General features: G+C 47.1%; 1 protein-coding gene across 5 annotated transcripts in view; it reads right to left on the bottom strand.

Annotated features, from left to right (window-relative positions):
• LOC119402453 (rho GTPase-activating protein 1) overlaps window positions 1–21,874 on the bottom strand; it is a 169,053-nt gene that overhangs the window by 81,947 nt on the left and 65,232 nt on the right. For 4 of the 5 annotated variants that reach the window (XM_049418649.1, XM_037669606.2, XM_049418646.1 and 1 more), the window contains exon 5: window positions 14,179–14,266. In XM_049418649.1, coding sequence (XP_049274606.1) covers window positions 14,179–14,266 — 88 coding nt within the window. Of the gene's footprint in view, window positions 1–14,178; window positions 14,270–21,874 lie in introns of all 5 variants that reach the window. The other variant, XM_049418647.1, reaches the window with a different exon arrangement.

Below are 21,874 nucleotides of genomic sequence, written 5' to 3'. Positions count from 1 at the left end.
AACCATCACATTAAACTACCCAATCTCCTCTTCACTGATTGCTGCTTTTTTTTGTAGTACTACCTACGCTGTGCAGGACACTTATGTATGCGTGCAAATTTGTACAGTCACCTGCTGTTGAGCGAAAACTGGCACCACTTCACTGAAATACTGCTGCATGGCATTCCGAGCAATTTGTTCGCTGTGCATTGCTCATGCAGTGTTGGAACACTTCCTGCACATTCGTTTGTTTGCCACAGTGCTGGGCAGTATCGAAGATACATGTATCCTAGATACTATCTTAGATACTGTTTGGGTATCTTGTATCTGTATCGCGATACGTCTCGCAAGATGAGTATCTGTATCTGTATTTCCGATACATTCAATAATGTATCGTGTATTTTAAGATACAAGATACTCCTATAGGAACACCACCCTACGAAACAATAATCGCTGGCTCAACTCCGCTTCGCAAGCTGGTACTGGTGCCACTAAACCGCCTGAATAAAACTAAGGGCAGTGACATAATTTAATCTTTCTGGCAGAGTCCACCAGTGAGGGCAGGCGATGAGGTGTGCGCGTCCGTTTTGGTTGAGCAGAGCAACATGACAGCGCTCGCACAGTCTCGACAGAACAAGCGCGCGAACATCTATGCTTAGCTCACGTGCCTTTCGTTTTCTCGATTTTTTTTCTTTTTACTTGTGCCAGTGCCATGACACTTACCCTTATCCACTGTCCAGCACCACGTACCACAACACGTGCGGCGATTATCGCCCAAATTCTGATGCCGCTCTCCTGCGTAGTGCTTCATTACGAAATCTGAAGCATAAAGTTTCTTTGCGTTTCGTGGCTTTCACACATCAGCGATTTTAAGGTTTTTGTGGATGTAAGCTCGACTTACATGCGATTGACTCATGTGCAAAGAAGATCCTAACTATAGCACCTCTAGTGTCGATGCTAGATCTAATAGAGCAAGCGTTTACTTAACAGAAGATATCTTCGTGTGCCCTATTTTTTCTTCCTGTTGTTGATCGAGTCCCGGCTGCGGCAGTCGAATTTTTGATGGAGGCAAAAATACTTGAGGCCCGTGTACTTCGATTTAGGTGCATGTTAAAGAACTCCAGGTGGCTGAAATTTCCGGAGCCCTCCACTACGGCATCCCTCATAATCGTATCGTGGTTTCGGGACGTTAAACCCCAACAATTATTATTATTATCTTCCTGCTATCTTTATTCAAAGAGTTCTTGAAATCATAATTTGATTGTTAGCACAAGTGCTTTCTAAGTTGTTCTTCTTTTGCATCCCGTACATTACCTATGGCTCTGAACTGTTTTTTTTTTCAGTCTAGTCACAGCAACATGTCTCTTGTAACGTGCTGTCAAAATAAGCTCTCCGCTTTATTCTTCAAAATGGTATTTGCCGGAGCTAGTTGGTTCATAGCTAACATTCGTTTGAGCAGCCGAACTTAAAATGAGGGACAAAAAGGGAAAACAGACAAGGATGTCGCTGTCCTTTTTTGTCCCTCGTTTTAAGTTCTGCTGCTCAGGCCAGTGTTAGCTTTATTCTTGCTTTGAAATGTCTGCTTTATTTCTGCTACTGTCTACACACTGATATTTCACTTTAGCTTACTGTTCTGCGAAGGCAGTCTTCAAAACAATATGTAATTATGTGGGCGCACACTGACTATACAGTACCAAACATCCTGCGTAATGCTTAGCAAAACAGCGAAATTGAGTTGGCACTATAATAATGGAAATAATTAGGAGCCATATTAAAGTCGTTAGGAAGGGGATTCGAGAAACATTGCTATATTAAATGATCCGTTTTTCCCATGAGCATCCCAATGAGCCGTTTTAGTCAATTTTTCATAGACAGTAAATCTTTTTATTGTCTTACATTAACAGGTAAGTTGACGATACTTCATGCTTAATTGTCAGAGCTATTAGGGGTGCCGCCTGTATCGTGTTTCAATACTTATTCACGATGAATGTCTCATACAGAATGGCTTTTCTATTTTATTTACGTACAGTCGCCGACCGATAAATCGGACACCGATAATTCGGACATGCTCGGTAATTCGGACAGTCGCGCGGCACCGCCGATGATCCCATAGAAGTAATGTGTAAAGACGACCGATATTTCGGACAGCTGCGAGATCTACATTCGATAATCCGGACCCTGTCCGAGACTATCGCGCACGCCGAATCGCCAGTCATTATCTTCTCTGGCACCCGTACCATACAAAGTATGGCCTCAGAGATCAAAACGAAAGCTACCGTATGCAGAACTATCGATGGTACTATCGATACTATCGATAGCTGAGTCACTATCGAACTATCGATGGTGAAAAATACTATCGATAGCGCTATCGATAGTAAAAAATTCGATGGTACTATCGATAATATAAATTCAACAGCGCCGACTCACTGCAGAATAAACGTGGTTCCCCGCGCGCGTGGTACATAATGGAGCCGGAGGAGCAGGTTGAAGGGCAAGAAAGCTGACATGATTGTGTTCTTCACCAGAGTGCTTTGCTGACACATGATCATAAAGTCAAACTGTTCAGCTGTAGCGGAAAGGAAGCCTTTACATGTGATGGGACTGCACGGCTTCAAATTCATATTGCATTTTATGACTTCAAAATAAAAAAAAAATATCAAGAAGGTAATTATAAGGTGTAACTGGTTGCTTTTGGATGCGAATTTATTTATGGATATATTCCACCATTTTCACTGCGGAAATAATTAATTTCTCTGCCAAAAATTGCTCATAAATTAAGCGAAGCTGGTAGTAGGCTATCGCAAATATTTCGGCAATATGGCCGGCCAGCAACCGCATCATTATTCACACCACTATCGATAGTATTGTCACGTGGTTGTGACGGTGAAGAATGCTGCAGCAAGACCGGGAAATACGTAGCTCTTTATTTGGGCGAACTTGCGCCCAGAAAATCAAAACTCAAAATACAAGCGATACATGCTGCGCACTGATAGCGGCGGGAGCAGTCGTCAGCCGTTGAGCAATCTGATAATTGGTGGAACGCGTCGTCCTTTATACATCAGTCATCAAACCTTCCAGCGTTATCGCTGGTGCTCGCGTAAGCTCTCGAATAAACTTGACTATTCGCGTCCAGCGTGTAATCTTAGCAGAATGATCTCAAACAATTGTGAAGCTTCTCAAACATTACGGCGCGTTCTGCGTCAAATGTTGTTAACAGTCTTTGTGGGTGAAACCTGAATACATCAAAACAAAGCAATAAACACGCTTGGCAGTACTATTGCTAGTAATCACTAGTAATATTAACGATGGTACTACCGATTGCACTATCGATAGTTTGTTTACACTATCGATAGTTTCAAAAAACTATCGATACTATCGATAGTCGATTTACCGATAGTTCTGCATCACTAGTATAAACGCGTGTAAGGGCCGCACCCCGTTTTTTTGAAGTGCATATTCTAAAAAAAAAAATCCGCGTAAGGGCCGCACCCACACTTTCCTCAACCAATACGTATTCAAAATGCGCGCGCGCGTAAGCTTCTAGGCGTAGTCGATAGATGGCGCAAGGAAACGCAACCATCATCATCGTCACCAGAGTATATATATTTCTTTTTGGTTTTTATTCGTGTTAAGATGTTCGTGAAGTGGGCTAAAAATTTTAACTTTTTTATTAGTATTCATAGACCCACCAACTAAAGGTTAAAGCATCACCAACTTTGGCATGGCGTTCGCGGTGTTCGGTTTGTGCAGTTCAGCCAGCCATTTGCTGTAGTTTTCTGCACTGTTCGATGACCTTCGTGCTAGCTTGTTTTCTACACGGCGTTCACGTTTTGGCAAGATGGGCAAGTACCTGAATAGCTACACTGCTGGCTATAAGTTGAAGGTGATCGAGTATGCTCTCGAGCATGGGAAACGCGCCGCCGGAAGAAAATTCGACGTTGACGAGAAGTGTGTTCGACGTTGGTGTGCTCAAAAAGAAGCCTTGCGAAACACCAACAGCACTAAGCGCGCTTTCCGAGGAGAGCAGTGCAAGTTTCCCGATTTGGAAGAGGACTTGCTCCGCTATGTGACTGAAGTGCGGAATGATGGTCTTGCACTCACAACGGACATGCTGCGTGTGAAGGGACTAGCCTTGGCGACTGTACTTGGGTAGATCCTATCTGCGTGGAGCTCAGTGTCGACGGACATTGTGTCCCGAAGTTTTAAAGTCGCCGGGATATCTAACAGCTTGGATGGCACGGAAGATGACTGCTTGTGGGGTGACGGCGCTTCGCAGCACACCATCTCATCTCGGACTCCAAGTCTGAGGACTCGCCGAGTGACGACGATTGAGCACGTATGTCGCAAGAAATGTCGTATACTGCAATAAACGCTCTTCGTTCGCTAACTGGTGCGTTTTTACTAAAAAATGTCGCGTGTATGGGCCGCACCCTGAAAATTGGCCCTCACTTCCTGAAAAAAAAGTGCGGCCCTTACACGCGTTTATACGGTAATTGGTGATCTATGAGGCTCTATTTCGATCGCTATTTTAAGCCTCAGATTTGTGATTGGAAATGCTGATCTTGGAGGCACTGGTCAACTGTGGGAAATCGTATCGACATCGCGAACATCCTACATTCCGTTCAACGTTTATAGAACCAGGTCAGTTGCAAAACTGAGTGATGTTGCGCGGCGCCGCCGCCATCAGCGACAGATGTGGCGCTGCTGTCGCAACAGGATTCACTCACTCCGCTCTCTTCAGTCGGCGTTGCGGCGCGTCGCGTCAGTATCCGTGGAGGCTGCTTTCTGCGCGAACAGCTTGGCGTTTTCTGTTGTGCTTCGGATATGCTGCGTGTCTTCACCATGCCGACATGTTCTGTTCCGAGACACCCCGACATTTATTTTGTGCCTAGGGTTACCAACTCTTCAATGAAGGGAGTCGGGACGGGGGTGTCCATTGTTTTGGCCTCTTCAGCTGGCTACGTGCTGCTCGCAACACTTCCTCTTGGTGGAGAATGTATCCGTAAAAGTTGTCGCGTTTCGAACAGAAGTTCAGACAAAGTAACTGAAGCCCTTCGCAGCCACCGCTAGCCACCGCAACATTGCTTCGTGCGTGCTATTCGTGAGAACTTTGTGTTCTGGAGCGTGACGCGCGTTGTCGGGCGTGCGTTGGATCACATAAAAAGTTCTAACTGGACGGTACGGAATAAATCCGGCAACGCTGTACAAAAAGTCGGGACAGTCCCGCGAAATACGAGACGGTTGGTAACCTATTTGTGCCCCGCGTGACCTTGACCAGCAAGCGACGTGGAATCGCGCCATTCCTCGTATGGACAAGAAACTGTCCGACATATCACTTGTATGTGATATGCACATTCATGAGGAAGACATCCTGAAGACTTTCACTCACACGGTCAACGATAAGAATTAAGGTTGAAATTGCCAGCGGAAAGGAGCCTCGTCGAAGATTGCGTCCGAAAGATATTCCCGAACTTGCCTTGATTTGAGTGATTCTAAAAATTGTGCTGTAAATAATTTTTTACAGTTAATTAGAGCTGTCTTGATAAGGTTTAATGCCTGAGACTGTAAATAAGTTGTGCCGTTTGTGTGCATCACACCATACATGCAATATCTGAAAAATTGTTTCTCTGCATTGTGTGCGAAAAATAAATACAATTTTTCTTTCTGTAGCAGGACTGAAATTGTGGCGTGCAGTACAGACACGGCGATTTTACCACTCAATAATTACAAGTACCGACAGCCACAGTACCGAGTGAAAACTCCTCACTTCAAAAAAGTGAAAGTGAAGAATTATCGAAAAAAAAATCGCGCGAAAAACTACGGAGCGCCAGAAAAAGGATTACACAAACAACAGCGCTGACTTACAACAAAGATTTATTCGTTAACACCACGCAACACTTGCACAGTCCAAAACGAAAAGATATAAGTACCAACACGCCCAAGCATCCGCTTTAGCTAAATAATTACGCTACGAGAATGCGCCATATAGTTATAATTTCTTATAGGGTAATGGACAGACTCGTATGCTATGCTATCAAGCGTCAGTTATCTTGGACAGTCTTGAAAGCCATAGCTTTACTGACTTTGCCTTACCGCTGCTAAATATTACTCAGTTTTACATTGCAGTGGCAGCGCAACGAAAAATCGCGATAATATACAGTCGGCGAGTAAACAACCGAGCCCTTTCTGAACGGCTGCCCCGGCGTTTGCCACGCAGACTACGCGTTTTCGTCTGCTAGTGGAAGCTTGTTGCGCCGCCAGCGCCACCAAACCGGAAGCTGTCCCGGCGCCGCACGACGGGTTGGCTGACGCGGGGAGTTTTGCAACTTACCTGGTTCTATAAACGTTGATTCTGTTTCCTGCGCTATCGCCACCATTTTGTCGAATGCGTCTGCGGTAAAGCTACAGTGTTTAAAGCGTTCTGCGCGCGCGTTCATTTTTATCTTGAGACTTGCTTTATTTTACGCTCTGCTGTCTCAAAAGATCTGAGTTAGGTGCCAACGGTGCCCTCACAGCCAGCGCCGAAGGCCGTGCTGACGACAACGAAAGGCGGCAGATACATTCAACTGCCGATTTTTCGGACGCCCGATTTTCCGGACATGCTCGTAAATTAGGACGCTTTCGCGGCACCATCACCAGCCCCATAGACGTCAATGGTCAAGAACGTCGGAAATTTCGGACGCTAAAACTCTTCGGCGTCCGATTTTTCGGACTTTCTGCCCAAATTGCACGTTCGAAAGGCAATAATTGAAGCCCCCACCTCTGCCGCGTCTATCATCTCGTACGTTCGAACCAGCGCTTTCGCGAGTCGACCTGTTTGCGACAGTAGCAGAGTCCGAAAGTCAGCTTTGTCGCGATGCCGAAGTGTTATGGGGTGAAGCGGACCGGAAATTCAAAGGGGCCGCTATCACGGCGCCGTGCGGCGATGACTTTACGGATAAGCAGTGGAAATGCACGGAGGTGTGATGGCGGCAGGTGGCAAACGCAAATGTACGGCTCAATCGCTGACAAGCCTTACGATAAGCATCTTCAGTCAACTGCTCGATAGTGCATGTGGCCTGGTGCAGTTGCATGCGTAGTGCAGGCGAGAACCCAAACGCGCCGCGCCGCCATTCATGCTGCCTCTTTGTGCGACCGCTAAGTGCGCCGCACAGACGCGTTACCTTCACGAACGAAACCAGCTCGTCATCGTACAGCGATCACATCACACAGGCGGAGATACAGGCGGACTTGGTTGCACGTAAGCGGAAGTGCGGGCAGCAACGCATTGACAACTTTTTTTCGGCCACCGGGACCTTGAAGTGTCAATAAAAGTATTTTTTTTGGCGCATTCGTTTTTTCGGACATTCGATAATTCGGACTTATTTACGTTCCCCCGTGGAGTCCGAATTATCGGTCGTCGACTGATATTTGTTTTTCTTTTTGAGGCCTCCCTAATTTTTTTTTACTATTACTAATCGCCATGTAATCGGAGCTATAGGTGGCAATAGTGTGAATAGCAGCGGTGTCCTGCGACATTTTGTGCGACTATACTGCCACGCGCTCTTATTTCTTTATTTTGGTGTGATGGGGTCTAAACCGAAAAAAAAATATATATATTAGCAGCGCTCGGCTCAAGCCGCGCCGCGATGTTCCGAAATCTTCGCGATTGTTCCGTTAAGATTACTTTCCTTGGCATTATTGTCTGTTAGTGCTCATTAATATTGTGTATAACAAAGAAAACGAGCCCTTGAAATTAACACTTCTTTCCTTCATTCATAGCGAGGGTCTCGTTCTGGCAGACTTGATGCTTTCAGGTAGTATGCGGGGGATTATTGGTCAGCTGCCAGCTCGTAATAAGTTCACGCGCTACGTGACGCCAACAGGCAAAAAAAGGGTGTTCCACACTCGCCGTCATGGCTACTGGCGGCGCTGACTGACGCTCCCACGTTTAAATGTACATATATACCCTATAAAGTGGACGGGGGGATGGCCACCGCGGTAGCTCAGTTGGTAGAGCATCGGACGCGTTATTCGAAGGTCGCAGGTTCGGTCCCTGCCCGCGGCAAGCTATCTTTTCGTCCACTTTTCTTTCTTCACATTTACCTTACATTTACTAGTAAAAACATCCCCTATACTTTCCTTGGCATTATTGTCTGTTAGTGCTCATTAATATTGTGTATAACAAAGAAAACGAGCCCTTGAAATTAACACTTCTTTCCCTCTTTATCTCGGAGGCTTTCGTTCTGGTCATACCAGTTGTCCTGGCCCCTACCAAAATGGCGAGTTCTGACAAGTCAGGGAAGCTCATTTCTAACAGCCTTAACTGGCAAAACATTTTCCTGGGCTAGTTGGTTCATGACATCTCGTAGCGCAAAACGACACAAGGACAGACAAGTAGACAATCCCATGTACCTGTCTGTCCTTGTGTCCTCTTGCGTGACAATTTTTGCTTCAGCAGCCTTACCTGCTTGTCTGTGCAAACAAAATGGCACCACATTGATTGTTACTATGGCAGTGGCAGCATCAGTACGTGAGACAGAAGAGGCGACAATGGTGTGCCAGTTTCCCCAACGCAGAACTTTCAGCCCATTCTATTGGCAATGCCTTGTGATGTCTGTGGCAAGTGAAATTTGTTCATGTGACCCTGTTAAGATCGAGTGGAGACATTGAGAGCATACGTGCCTTTTTTTTTTGTATTTTGGATGTTCTAGGCCGAAAGACTTTGGACTGTGTGTCCCTATCACTGCCATTCTTGCTGCATCCACCTGTCCATCCTTCAGTCTACTCAAGTAACCCACAAGTAAAAAATGGGGGCTTGAATAGTGTTGGAGGGCTCCTTTAACCATTATGCGAGAAAGGTTGATAACACAGCATGCTTCCCATTCTGTTAGATCGATGGTGCTTCTTTTCCACCACCATTTCAAAGCTGTTCAAGGTTTTACCGCAAAATTCCGAGCAAGCGCCCCCCCCCCCCCCAACAAAGTCGAAATTGCCAGCAAAGTGGGGGGGGGGGCACTACTATCTCGGAATGGCACAAAAACTCAAGATGGCGGCAAAATTTTCGCGCCAGAAAAAAAAAACGCAGTGCGCATGGATTAAAATTTTATTACAGTGAACTTTATTTAGGCCCAGGATTTGTTGTACCTTTTAATCGCTTTCAAAACCATCAATTTAATCGCTTTCAAAACCAACCACCGGCCTCTTCAGAAAGAATCCGGTTGCTGATGGCACGTCCTGCACTTCTTTCGCGCTCAAGGTACTCGAAGACCGCATCGTCCACGTGTTTGCTGAACACTGGTGTGCCGTTACTGAGCTTCTGTCGAAGTTTTGCCTTCCCGTAGTTTAGCTGCAGCAAATTATCGAAATTCTTCTCCCATTCCCGTATCCGCTTCCGGTCGAGCTTGAAATGTCGAGACATCTGGTGCACATTCTTTCCGTTTTCTCTATGCCATCGAATGACCTCGATTTTCTTCGCCACTGTGTAGGACTGCATAGGCATAGCTGACCTCTCACCGCAAACACAAAGCAAAAAATGGCGCGGAGCATGCGCGGAGCAATTGGGCTGCAGTGCAAAGCAGGATTGGACTGGATTGGATTGGATTCATGGCAGCCAGCAGGACCACAAAAAAAACGCCGTGTCTAAAGGTACGTCGGACGTACCCGAATTTCAAAAGCTAAAGGTACGTCGGACGTAAGCGGAACCAGGAGTCTACAAATACATCGGACGTACCCGAATCGCAAAAGCTAAAGGTACATTGGACGTAGTGGAATCCCAAAAGCTGAAGGTACGTCGGATGTACCCGGAACCGGGAGTCTAAAGATACGTCGGCCGTTGCAACGTTAGTAGGACGCACTTGTCGACGGGCAGGTCGCAGCTACCGATTTTTGCACATATACGACGCAACGAGCCTTTGTATGAGTCTGCTGACATAAAAGATTGACAAGGAGCGAGCCGGGCGATCACCGTCGACAATGAAAACGCTGTGTCTAAAGGTACGTCGGACGTACGCGGAACCGGGAGTCTAGAAATACGTCGGACGTACCCGAATCCCGAAAGCTAAAGGTACGTCGGACGTAGCGGAATCCCAAAAGCTGAAGGTACGTATCCCAAAAGCTAAAGGTACGTCGGATGTACGCGGAACCGGGAGTCTAGAAATACGTCGGACGTACCCGAATCCCGAAAGCTAAAGGTACGTCGGACGTAGCGGAATCCCAAAAGCTGAAGGTACGTATCCCAAAAGCTAAAGGTACGTCGGATGTACGTGGAACCGGGAGTCTAGAAATACGTCGAACGTACCCGAATCCCGAAAGCTAAAGGTACGTCGGACGTAGCGGAATCCCAAAAGCTGAAGGTACGTCGGACGTACCCGCAACTGGGAGTCTAAAAGATACGTCGGCCTTCGCGATGTTGTCGCACTCGTCGACGGGCGGGTCGCGGCTACCGATTTTTGCAGATATATGACGCAACGAGCCTTTGTACAAGTCTGTTGACGTAAAAGACCGACAAGGAGCAAGCCGGGCGACCACTGCTGACAATGAAAAACTTTGAGCAATGAAAACTTTGAGCATCGCGTGTGTGACGAAGGGCATCGCGGTCGCCTGCCGTGGACTTCTGTCAGTCGCCAGTGTTTCACATGCCGCGATGACAGCGAAGTCGCTCCGTTCGGCTTAATTTCACATGTGCTGCGAATGGTCTGCGACTGGCGTGGCGAGCAAATTGCTTGCTGCCGTTCTTTGTGGCAGACACTGCACAATTTTTCAGACGAATGTAGAAATCTGTGCGTTATGATTAAGCTTTCATGAACGGTAACGAACAGCACGCGTGCTCTGCCATTTATAAACACTTTGCATACATACATACAAAGAACTTTATTGGAGCCCTGAGCGACAAGATTAAAAGAGGCCAAGAGACCTCCCCAGTCAAGTGAGTGGCTCCACCCATGTCGGCACCTGGAGATGATGACTCTCGGCGACGACACGAGCCCTCTGGACAGCCTGGAGTTGGTGAGCAAGATCAGGATTGCGCAGTCGCTCATCTCAGATGACCGCGTCGTGTAGAGTGGAGCCCACGTTAAATGGGCACAGCTAGAGCGTATAGTCGAAGGAGCAGGTTTCGTGCCTGGAAACGCTTGTCCAATCTAATACACGTCGGCGCAATTTTAACGGCTTGGCCAGCTTAGCGTGTACATCCCGGTCACGGGTACGTCCGACGTAGTACCTTCAGCTTTTGGGATTCGAGTACGTCCGACGTATTTCTAGTCTCTCGGGTCCGCGTACGTCGGACGTACCTTTAGCTTTTGAAATTCGGGTACGTCCGACGTACCTTTAGATACAGCGCAATGAAAACTTTGAGCCAATGACAATGAAAAACTTTGAGCATCGCGTGTTCGACGAAGGGCGTTGCGGTCACCTGCTGTGGACTTCTATCAGTCGCCGGTGTGAATGCCGCCTTAATTCACATGCTGCAACTACAGCGAAAAAAAATCACTCCGTTCGGTTTCATTTCACATGTGCTGCGAATGGTCTGCTACTAGCGCGGCGAGCAAATTGTTTGCTGCTGTTCTTTGTGGCAGACACCACACAATTTGTCAAACGAATGTAAAAATCTGTGCGTTATGATATACATATTAAGCTTTCATGAACGGTAACGAACACCGTGCGTGTTCTGCCATTTATAAACACTTTGCATACATACATACAAAGAACTTTATTGGAGTCCTGAGGGACAAGATTAAAAGAGGCCAAGAGACCTCCCCAGTCAAGTCGGTGGCTCCAACCATGTCAGCACCGGAAGATGATGTCTCTCGGCAACGACACAACGACACGAGCCCTCTAGACGGCCTTGAGTGATGCGCGAGATATAGATGTTCTCTGGCGAGATCCGGACTGCGCAGTCGTTCATCTCTCCTGACCGCGTCAGAAAGACCGCGTCGTGTAGAATGGAGCCCACGTTAAATCCGCACAGCTAGAGCATATGGTCGAAGGAGCAGGTTTCTTGCCCGCATAACACGATTGTGGAAAATCGGGAAACACTTGGCCAATCTAAATTTACAGTTGAAACCCGCAATAACGAAATCAGCGGGGAAAGCACAAAATTTCGCTCTTGCGGGAATTTCGTTGGCACGAGAATGCCGCAGAAATGATATGGAACTTACAAAAAAACACATTTTATTTCCAAATGTCAGTACGTTTGCTTTTGCGGGCCTTACCATGCAGCAATTTCATGCCTCTCGATCGGGAATCTCGTTTGCCACGGCACAAAGTTCGCCCCATGCACTGGTCAGTGACGGCGGCACTGCGCTGTCACCAGTACCGTCATCGAGTGCGCCTACAGGCGAACCTTCTTCCGGCTCCGCTGGATCAGCGCGGATCAGCGCAGAATCGTGGACAGCGAGCTGCACGCAACGCCGAATTCTTCGGCGATGTCCATTTTTTTCCTGCCCTTTTCCACCTCGCTGATGATTGCAGCCTTATCTTCCAGCGTGATGAACTTCCACTTTTTCGTTGGAGGCGGCATCTTTGCAGGCAGCGAAATCGGACGAAGCAATCGCAACACACAGTTCACGTTGCACCAAGCGACCAAGCAAACGCTCCACAAATGGCTCCACACACGCGACCACGTGCGCGCAAAGCCGACAAAGACAAGCACAGATCTAAGCCAATCAACGAGACTCCATGAGGAATGTGGATTTGGCTACGTAGTCCGCGATAACGAGCAGGTGTTTCGGCAAGCCATCATCAACGCCATTGTCGCCAGCTTTATGATTTTTTGTAAACAATCATGGCGGCTTCTTCTCAAGTGCGCTGTAGCGATAGTTTTGCACAATTTAAGTGTAGCATGAATGCATTTCAGCAGTTTTCGAATGTAGTTAACGTTGCGAGAGTAGATTATTTGCGCACTCGTGTCTCAAAAATTTCGTTAATGAGGGACTGCGGTATGAATATCTTTCGTAGTCGCGAGTTACGAAATACATTGACTCCTATGGGAGTTCGCCGGTGCTCCGAAAATATTTTGTTATGGTGAGAATTTCGTTCCCTCGGGATTTCGTTATCGCGGGTTTCGACTGTATTTACATGTCGGTGCAATTTTAATGGCTCGGCCGGCCCAGCGCTATTTCGATAGGTCCCGACTGAAAAATCGCTCCGCCACCGCAAACAGAGCGAAAACTTTCCAACATGTTTGTTGGTCGCTCACCACTGACAGTTGCGGAGAGAGCGAGCGGCCCTTTATTTCGTTGCGAGCGAATTTGCAGCCTGAAAATCGCTGCATTGTGTGTCATGTGAAACGGATGGACAACTCGAACTGGATTAAGTGCAATGTAGCGAGAAAGCGCGACGGCCGACGTATCTTTAGACACCCGGTTGCGGGTACGTCCGACGTACCTTCAGCTTTTGGGATTCTGCTACGTCCGACGTACCTTCAGCTTTTGGGATTCGGGTACGTCCGACGTACCTTTAGCTTTTGGGATTCGGGTACGTCTGACGTATTTGTAGACTCCCGGCTCCGCATACGTCCGACGTACCTTTAGACACAGCGAAAAAAAAAAAAACACCAATATTTGTAGAAAAATCCACGGAAACTTTTTTTTTTTGTCAACTCGATATGGAAGGCCACTGTTGCCTGGGTGCGTTGTCGCGGAGGGGTGGAAGGGGGTGGGGGCGCTTACCCGGAACGGCGCGGATGTTTGAAATTGCCAGTAAAGTTGGGGGGGGGGGGCGCTGTACGGGTGGGGAAGCTTGCTTGGAATTTTACTGTAGTTGGCCAGCCCCTGCAGTTGAAAATGTGGATGATCTTTTGGGCCATAGTGTGGCACTGGCAGTGCTGTGAATTGAGGGTCTTCTACACAACAAACATCAAAGCAGTGCATTGTGCAGCGTTTTGTGGTGCCTGCTGGCAGCTTCTCTCTCAACCTGTGTTTACCCATCTTTAATTTTTCATAGGACGGGCTGCAACGTGTGCAGCATTTTCATTAAATTAAAACTGGTTACTTTGCAAGAAAGAAAGACATGCTTTTCCATAGAGCCAAGATTAGGAAATGCAAAGTAAGTTGTAGTTAAGTTGCACAATTATATCCATGTTTAGTATGTCGACAGATTTGCCTGTGTAAAGCTGCAATATAGCACTGTGAGTGACGGTCCATTACAGCTATTACCATAACCATCTGCACATTCCACTTGAAAGAAGTGCAAATGCAAGACAGCAGTGCTTGCACTCACCTGAGAAACTTTGGGTGGTTCAACTCTTTGTGAGGTGGCAGTCTGCATGCCGAGATGACAATCACGTTGCGACCATAAGCGTCGTCCCCTGGTGGGATGCAACCAACAGTTACGCACTGGACAAACCAATCGACAAGTGCAGTCATAAACCACACACATCACAAGGTGCACAACACAGCGGAGTGACAAGGAAAAGGGACGTCTGCTAGAGATGCATTTCCTTGTCGCATTCTGGCTAGCCACATGGCTGGGGGCATTGTGGTTTTCAGAAAAGCTACGTACGTATATGGTTCCTCAGCAAAATCTGTTTTGCGATACATCACCACATAAACCTCGATGCTTCATCCACAGATACCTCTCTGAATTGAACCCTATTCTATTAACCTTAGGCCACTCACCAGGACCCACTGCCACTCTTGACACACGTAGTGCAGGCTCTACAACTAGCGAGCATTTTGCCACAATGTGATCAATTAAGGAAGTCAGAAAAAGGACGTGGGTGTCCACAGCAGTTTTCCTGTCTTCTTGCAAGCGAGGAACAGCCATGTCTCCTTTTCATTCTCGCACTATTTTGCGTCGTGATGCACTTTTTACAACAGCACATCATCAACCTAAGTTGCTGACGTGTCAAGCAATGCATGATGCATAAGCAGGGTTCATACAGGTTTCAAAGGCCACAACTCTAGGGTTTTCAAGGTCATTCAAGTCCCTTTCAGTTTCTTTTTGTGTAAGAATGTTACCAAAACACTATGAATAATGTATTTACTTGCATAATTTGTGCATTTTTTTCGTGATTTTAGAGCTCCGAAAAGGGGGTGCGCAAATTACGGGGAGGTTTCGCGAACACGTCCGAAATAACGGGCAATATATAGTAACGCGCATGGTATATACATTAAAAATAAATAAATCATAGCATAAACGAAGGGTACTTGTTTATTTAACAGAATTAGCACGTACTTTAACGAGCCAAATCCGGTCATGCACGGTCTAGTCGGAATCACTGGCAGAGAGGTCCAACTGGGAATCATCGCCACGGCCGCTGTCACCGCCCTCCCAAAGCACAACGTCCTCGGTTCCGTTGAGCGCGTTCCACAGCCCCGTCTTCTTGAAGCTCTTCTCAACAATGCTGGGAGAAACCAGGTCCCACGCCGGGAGTCTCCACTTGCAGACCGTCTCCAGTGGCGTCTCTTTATTCTGCCAGTAGGAGTGAGCCCATGTTCTCCGCTGGCCATCCATTCCACGCACAGGTTGTTTCACACTTAGGGGGAAAAAACTTGGAGCGCATTGCAATGTGCTCAGAGTTTTCCCCTAAGAGTGATACAGCCTGTACACCTTGTGCACACAGTCCTTGAAGGGTTTATTTACGGAGACATCTAAGGGCTGCAGAACAGATGTTAGTCCGCCTGGGATAATGGCGAGGTTGGCATGTCCTGCAGCTACTCCTTTACGCTGTCCACGAGATGGCCTTTGAAGGTGTCGAGCACCAGCAGTGATGGCAACCCTAGCAAGGCCCTCGGTCGCTTACCTCGGACAGTGTCGAGCCAGTCGTTCATCAGTTCTTCATTCATCCAGCCTTTTCCTTGGGTGCGGATGTGAATACGGCCTTCAACCTTCCATTGGGCAATGTCTTCTGCTTGAACATCACGAACAGCAGTAGTTTTCAGCCTAGGGTTGCCACCTTTTCCCGAAAAAAAAAATCAGCCCTACGAGAAGGGAGGCGGCGCTAACAGGAATTTAATTAATGTTGAACAATAGATGCTATGTCAAGTCTTTGGCCAGCAGTGCCATTTTATGTAACATTGCTTTTCTCGAGCCAAATAAACATGTACAAACAAAAACAGCACACTGAGCTAACCAACTAGTCTAATTGCTGGCATAAAAATACCCGTGATTGGAATGGCGCTTTGCTTATTGCTCTGAACGTGCTGCACTGAAAAGGAATCGCAATACTTCATCCATAAAACGCTCTTCTTTGCGCCTGAATCCAAGAGCACGGTGGCAGTATAGACACAAACGACCACTGAAATTTATACAGTCCACATGCCACAAAAATGTTGGACATTCATGTATACATACACGTGCAATAATACGCACTATTCCAATGATCACTACACTTGAAAGGGATCTTAAGTGGTTGACTAATAGTGTAAGAGTTTTGGTGATTGACGATAAATATTTACCGTCGTAGTTGTTGAACGAACGCTTATAAGACGCCCCAGAAAATAAATGCTTGCGATATTATAACAAAAAAAGAAACGGCCAATGGATGCCGGTGCAGACCGCCAACTGGCCCGCTATCTGAAAAACCGGCCGGGCCGCTCTAAAACTGGACAGGTGGCAACCCTATTTCAGCCATCAGCTGTCACAGCAAGCATAACCGTGCAGCATTGCTTTTCACAGCCTTTGTAGAAACGGACGAGATGCTCACTTGCTCACTGTCGCGTTAAGTGGCATATCAAAGGTTAACGGGGTTTCGTCTGCGTTCCCACTCTGGGACATGACAAAGTTTCCAGTTTTGTGTAGCCCGATCACAAAACAGTGAAAGAGAACAACCTTCTCGTAATCATGTGGCAACCGCTGGCAGAGGGTCGTTCTCCACCCGATAGCCAGCTGATGGCGTCTCACGAAGCGTGTCACCCACCCTCTGTTTGCCTTGAACGTCGCAGCAGGAACCCCTTTCTCCTGCGCTATCTTTCTTGCCGCAAACTACAGCACCTCGCACAACACGGCGATACCTAAGCTCTCGCACATACTTGAAAAGTTCTTCTTCAATGGAAGGAAACTTTCCTTGCTTTGGTCCTCGGAATGCTCTCCTTCCAGGTCTTGTATTTGCAAGCGAACTCTTCTGCTTTCTCCAGTACGAAACGTGACTCTCACTCACGCTGAAGTGCTTGGTGGCGGCACGGTTCCCGTTTCCTTTGGCAAACTCTATAACAGTGAGCTTGAATTTCGCCGTATAGTTATTGCAGCCCATCGCAAGTGAACAGTGAAAACGCGACTGGTTGATGGCAAAACCTAAATTCTGAAATCAACCAAGGATGCGCTGCAGCGTAGATGTGGAAAACAAGGGGCAACGAGGGGAAAAGTTGGCATGACTGGCCCTCGCACGCCTCCGATGCAGAAGATAGTGCGTGCCGTGCCACGTGCATTCTCATGGCAGAGGAGAGAGAGAGGGAAGCAAGCACTCGAGCAGTTCCGACAACTCGTGAACAGATTTGCATGTTCGGATACGGTCCCTAGATTATTACATTCTAGGGGCCGTCGTTCGGGGGCTCCCAGAGAAAAGAACAAAGTCCTCGGAAGAAGGGACTACGCACTCGCAGCCCATCTTCTGTACGACTGCGCCTGCCTGCACGGCGAAAGGGCCGTCCAAAGTCTCTCCGTGCGTGCGCGCCGGCCAGCTGGCTCGGGGGGGACGGAGAGCACAAAATATGCAAGTGATTTTTATTTTATTTTTCTTGTAAAGCTGGCTAAATATTAGGGGTTAGCAAATTACGTGAGGGTGCAAACTAGTATGTGGGTAAATACGGTAGTTTCAGTGTACTAGAAATATAGAAAATAGATTAGAAATGCCTAGTCTGGATTACTAAGTTCCTAATATGCCTACTACTCACATCGTAAATGCAGCTGCTGGCACATCTGCTGTATTAGCTAGAAACATTCTTCAGTTCTCCAGTTAGTACTTTTCTCAACCAACCGTTTGGTTTCACTACTAATGTCATGTTGTATGACACTTCCAATCCGCTGAAACGAAAATGACTCTTTCAAGTCCCCCCCCCCCTGCCCCTCCTTTCTTTTTTTTTTTTTTTTGCTCCCCATGTTAACGAATCGATCCTCGATTACTTTTTTTACTGCTCAGAGCCATGAAAGTCCTCCCATGTGTAGTGGTCGCCATCACGTGCTTTACGCTGCAGCTACGAGACGGTGCTGTGAGCAAGAGGGCAGCACCTTACGTCAGATATATCTGTATTTCTCGGGAAGACAACCGTAGAAGCTTTTTTTGTTGTTACGGGCACGGTTCCTCGTGTAGTAATTCGGTCACCCGAACGTGGTGTCAGAAGTTGGAAACGATTAACGTGGTGGTTATAGATGCGACAGCCAGTGCGGGGTACTCGAAGGTCAACAGCCTGTGGGTCGGAATGCCCAGACTTCAGCCTCTGCCACCGTTTACCTTTACAAGCCCAGGGGAGGGGCCAACATCGATGGTGACGTACAAAGCCTTCGCTATCGGTCTCAACACAGCCACCGACGAGGCGCACGCTTTTCCATTGTATGGGGCCTCAAGCATGCGCCATCTTGTTGACACTGGGAGCATCGACTCTGGAAACCCTCTCGTTTGTCGAAGCATTTTGTCCACCCAGTCAACAAAATTTATGAGAGCCACCGAATTCGTCACCGAATACAGCAGCAAGGGGAGCCAGTCTAATTTTTCACAGCTTTTCATAACCTCGTCAAGCGTTTCGGATACAATAACCCCATAGTGGAAGACCGCCTCGTTTGTGACAAGTTTATTGTGGGTTTGCCAAACAAAAGAATTAGCGCAGCTTGCACCGAGTCACGCCAGGCTGGGTCACGGCAGAGCTGATGGAGGACAGATCAGCGCACCTGTTCTGGAAGCAAGGCAGAAGAGGATAACAAAGAGTGCACATGCCACTTCAAGAACGCCACACAGCAAACCATGCTTGCTGTACTTCCTATCATCTTTCTTGTGCACGTTGCTTTCTATCTCTTTTTCTCTCTTCTCTTTTAGTCATTTATTCGATCATCCGTGGTTTGGAACACCCTTCCTGAAGATATCGCATCGATTCATGATAACCATTTATTTTGAGCAGCTTTAGCTAATATTGTATAAACAAAGCCTTCAGTTTCTTTTACTTTTTTTTTTACTTTGTGTGTGCGTGTGTAACCTGAGTTATCCAAGCCTCGTTTTTTTACCACGCACACGTTTGCAACCTTAGTGCATTTTTATCACTTTTCTGGGACTAGGTTATATGCCTTTGCAACGCCTGCTAAAGCAAACCAGAAGCCTCTGTACTGGAACATTCCATCTGTTTTTACAGCGAAAGCTGTTATGAGATCATTTCACCGGCCAATTTTGGCGCCGTAGTTGTCCGCCGCCACCGCCGGTGTCCGTAACCAGTATCGCTCGAAATAAGAAAAAAAATGAAATAAGAAAAAAATTCCAGGATGGCACGAGGTTTGAACCTGGGCCCTCTGCGTGGGAACCCAGTATTCAACCTCTGAGCCATGCCGGTGCTTGAAACTGCTTTGCAAAAAGGTCCTACACAGGCTTCATGTCGGGAAGGAACCACATTAGCATATGCAATACAGCGTGGTAGAAGAGTAAAATAAGCACCAAGCGTCGCACAACGCGAATACTGTAACCAGGCGTCACACAATGTGAATTGCGCAACGAGTTGGTTGTTGAATGCTTCCAACCCATTACAAAGGGCTCTGTCATAATTCTTCATCGTCATCAGGCACAGCATCAATAAAGTGTGCATAATGCCTTACATGTGTTTAGCAGGTACCAACGCTCTCCGTAGAATGACGAAAAATGGCACAGTGCCTGCTGCCCTACTTCTCAAAAATTACAATGATTTATAGCGTAGTGGGTTCCTCGCAAGTGCACTTGTATTGGTTACCAAGGAAGCCCATAAGCGCATGATCCACTTCCTCGGGGTCTCAGTAAAATTACAATGATTTATAGCGTAGTGGGTTCCTCGCAAGTGCACTTGTATTGGTTGCCAAGGAAGCCCATAAGCGCATGATCCATTTCCTCGGGGTCTCAGTAAAGTTCTTCGCCCCCCCCACCCCGTCTCTCTCCCACATCAACGTATGTTATACATCATGACGGGAGAGGGAAATAGCGACCGGGCGTCACCCAATGCAAATTACATAACTGGTGGGCCGTTTAAAGATTCCAACCCATTACAAAGGGCTGAGCCATAATTCTTCATCGTCATCAGTCGTCGCGTCAACAAAGTGCACATAATGCCTTACAGACGTGTAGCTGGTGCCTCGCTTCTCCGCAGAATGACGAATAATGGCTTAGTAGGTGCTTCCCAACTTCACAAAAATTGTGATTTATAGCGTAGTGGGTACCTTTCTGGTGTACTTGTATTGTAGCCCCAAGAGAGCTTAACGGGCTCTAGAAACGCCGCTCTTCCAGCTTTCGCTGTGACTGTGCTGCGGTTTCAGCGCAGGCCTGGCATTTTTGTGTTTTCTCCATCGTTAACTGTAACCCATCCCCTCTATAACACATTTGACCCTGAGGGTTTTAATAAATAAAAAATGAGGAGACTTGGCAAATAAAGCCTGGTGAAAAAGAAACTGCCCCGTTGCTTCGGCATGCCGGACCGGCAGAAGTGGAGCACAAAATCATTCTCGGTAATTACAGTAAAACAGAGAGAGTCGTCGCTTGTTCAAATATTCAAATTTGTCTGAATATTTACCTCTTCAACTACATATTCAGTCGTGGCCAAATATCTGGGAAAATCTGAATATGCATTTTTCGAATAGAATATGCTTCGAATAAGAAAAATATTTTATTCATATTCTAAATTTCAAATGTTTGCACACCCTTAGTTTTGAGGGTTTTCAAAAAAACAATTCCAGGATTCCCCAGGACTCAATGTGAGGCATCCAAACAAGGCAGAAATGCTGGATGTTTCGGAAAGAGTATTCGTCAGGGCTCTCCCATCCCTTAATGTTGGGTGCCACATAGTCATCTGCGTGCCACACCTGCATGTTAACAATGCACGAGTCTATTGAGGGCACCTTAAATGGACCCTGAAACGATTCTTTGCAATTATGTCAGTGCTTAGGCAACAGCATCATCAAGTCATTCCCACCATAAATTAAGCCATGCACCTTGTGTCAAGGCAGCTACAGGGCAGCCACCCTTCTAATCAGCACTGCCTGTCCTCCCTCACTATAACATGCAGCCGTCGCTGGCAACGGCAGCACACTCGACGGGTTCAGCTGGCTGGTTAAATGCGTCTAAAGGTATCCTAGCACTACCAGACATGGACTACAAAGACAAGCAGCACAAGCACTGCTTTCGGCTGAATGTTTATCATCAGAAACAACAGTATATGTAGATCCATACACGAAAAAGGCCCAGCCAGCGCACATGAAAACCTTTCAAGTCAAAAAAGGCAAATTTTTGCAGTCAACATCACTGCGGATGCGTGAAGATTCCTATATCGGCTCAATTTCTATTTATGTTCTCTTAGCCTATCATTGAGGCATCTCCCCGACTGCCCAATGTAATCTTTCCCGCATGAAAACGGGAAGCAATACACCACACTCTTTTTGCATGATAAAAATCGAGATCTGTGTTAGCAACAACTTGCAGATTTGAGCGAGTCGGTTCATGATGCGAAAAATAGAAGCAGCACGATTGGATGCCGCTCCATTTGTGGTCTGACGACCACGAATTGAGCGGCCCGTTACTTCCGAGGAGCTTCGTCAGCGGTGATATGATAGTCGCGAAGTTTCGAATGATGCGCCGAAAGTAGGAACACAGTCCTACGAAACTGCGCAGTTCTTTGACGGACGTAGGTTCCGAGAACTCGGTCACGGCCCAAAGCTTGGCTGGATCGGGGAGAATTCCGTCCTTGGACACGATGTAGCCCAGTATTGTCAGCTGCCGTGCCGCAAATCGGCACTTCTTTAGATTCAGTTGCAGACC

Source organism: Rhipicephalus sanguineus, chromosome 8 (assembly GCF_013339695.2).
Source record: "Rhipicephalus sanguineus isolate Rsan-2018 chromosome 8, BIME_Rsan_1.4, whole genome shotgun sequence".
Lineage (NCBI taxonomy): Eukaryota > Metazoa > Arthropoda > Arachnida > Ixodida > Ixodidae > Rhipicephalus > Rhipicephalus sanguineus.
This window is presented reverse-complemented; position numbering and strand designations above follow the sequence as displayed.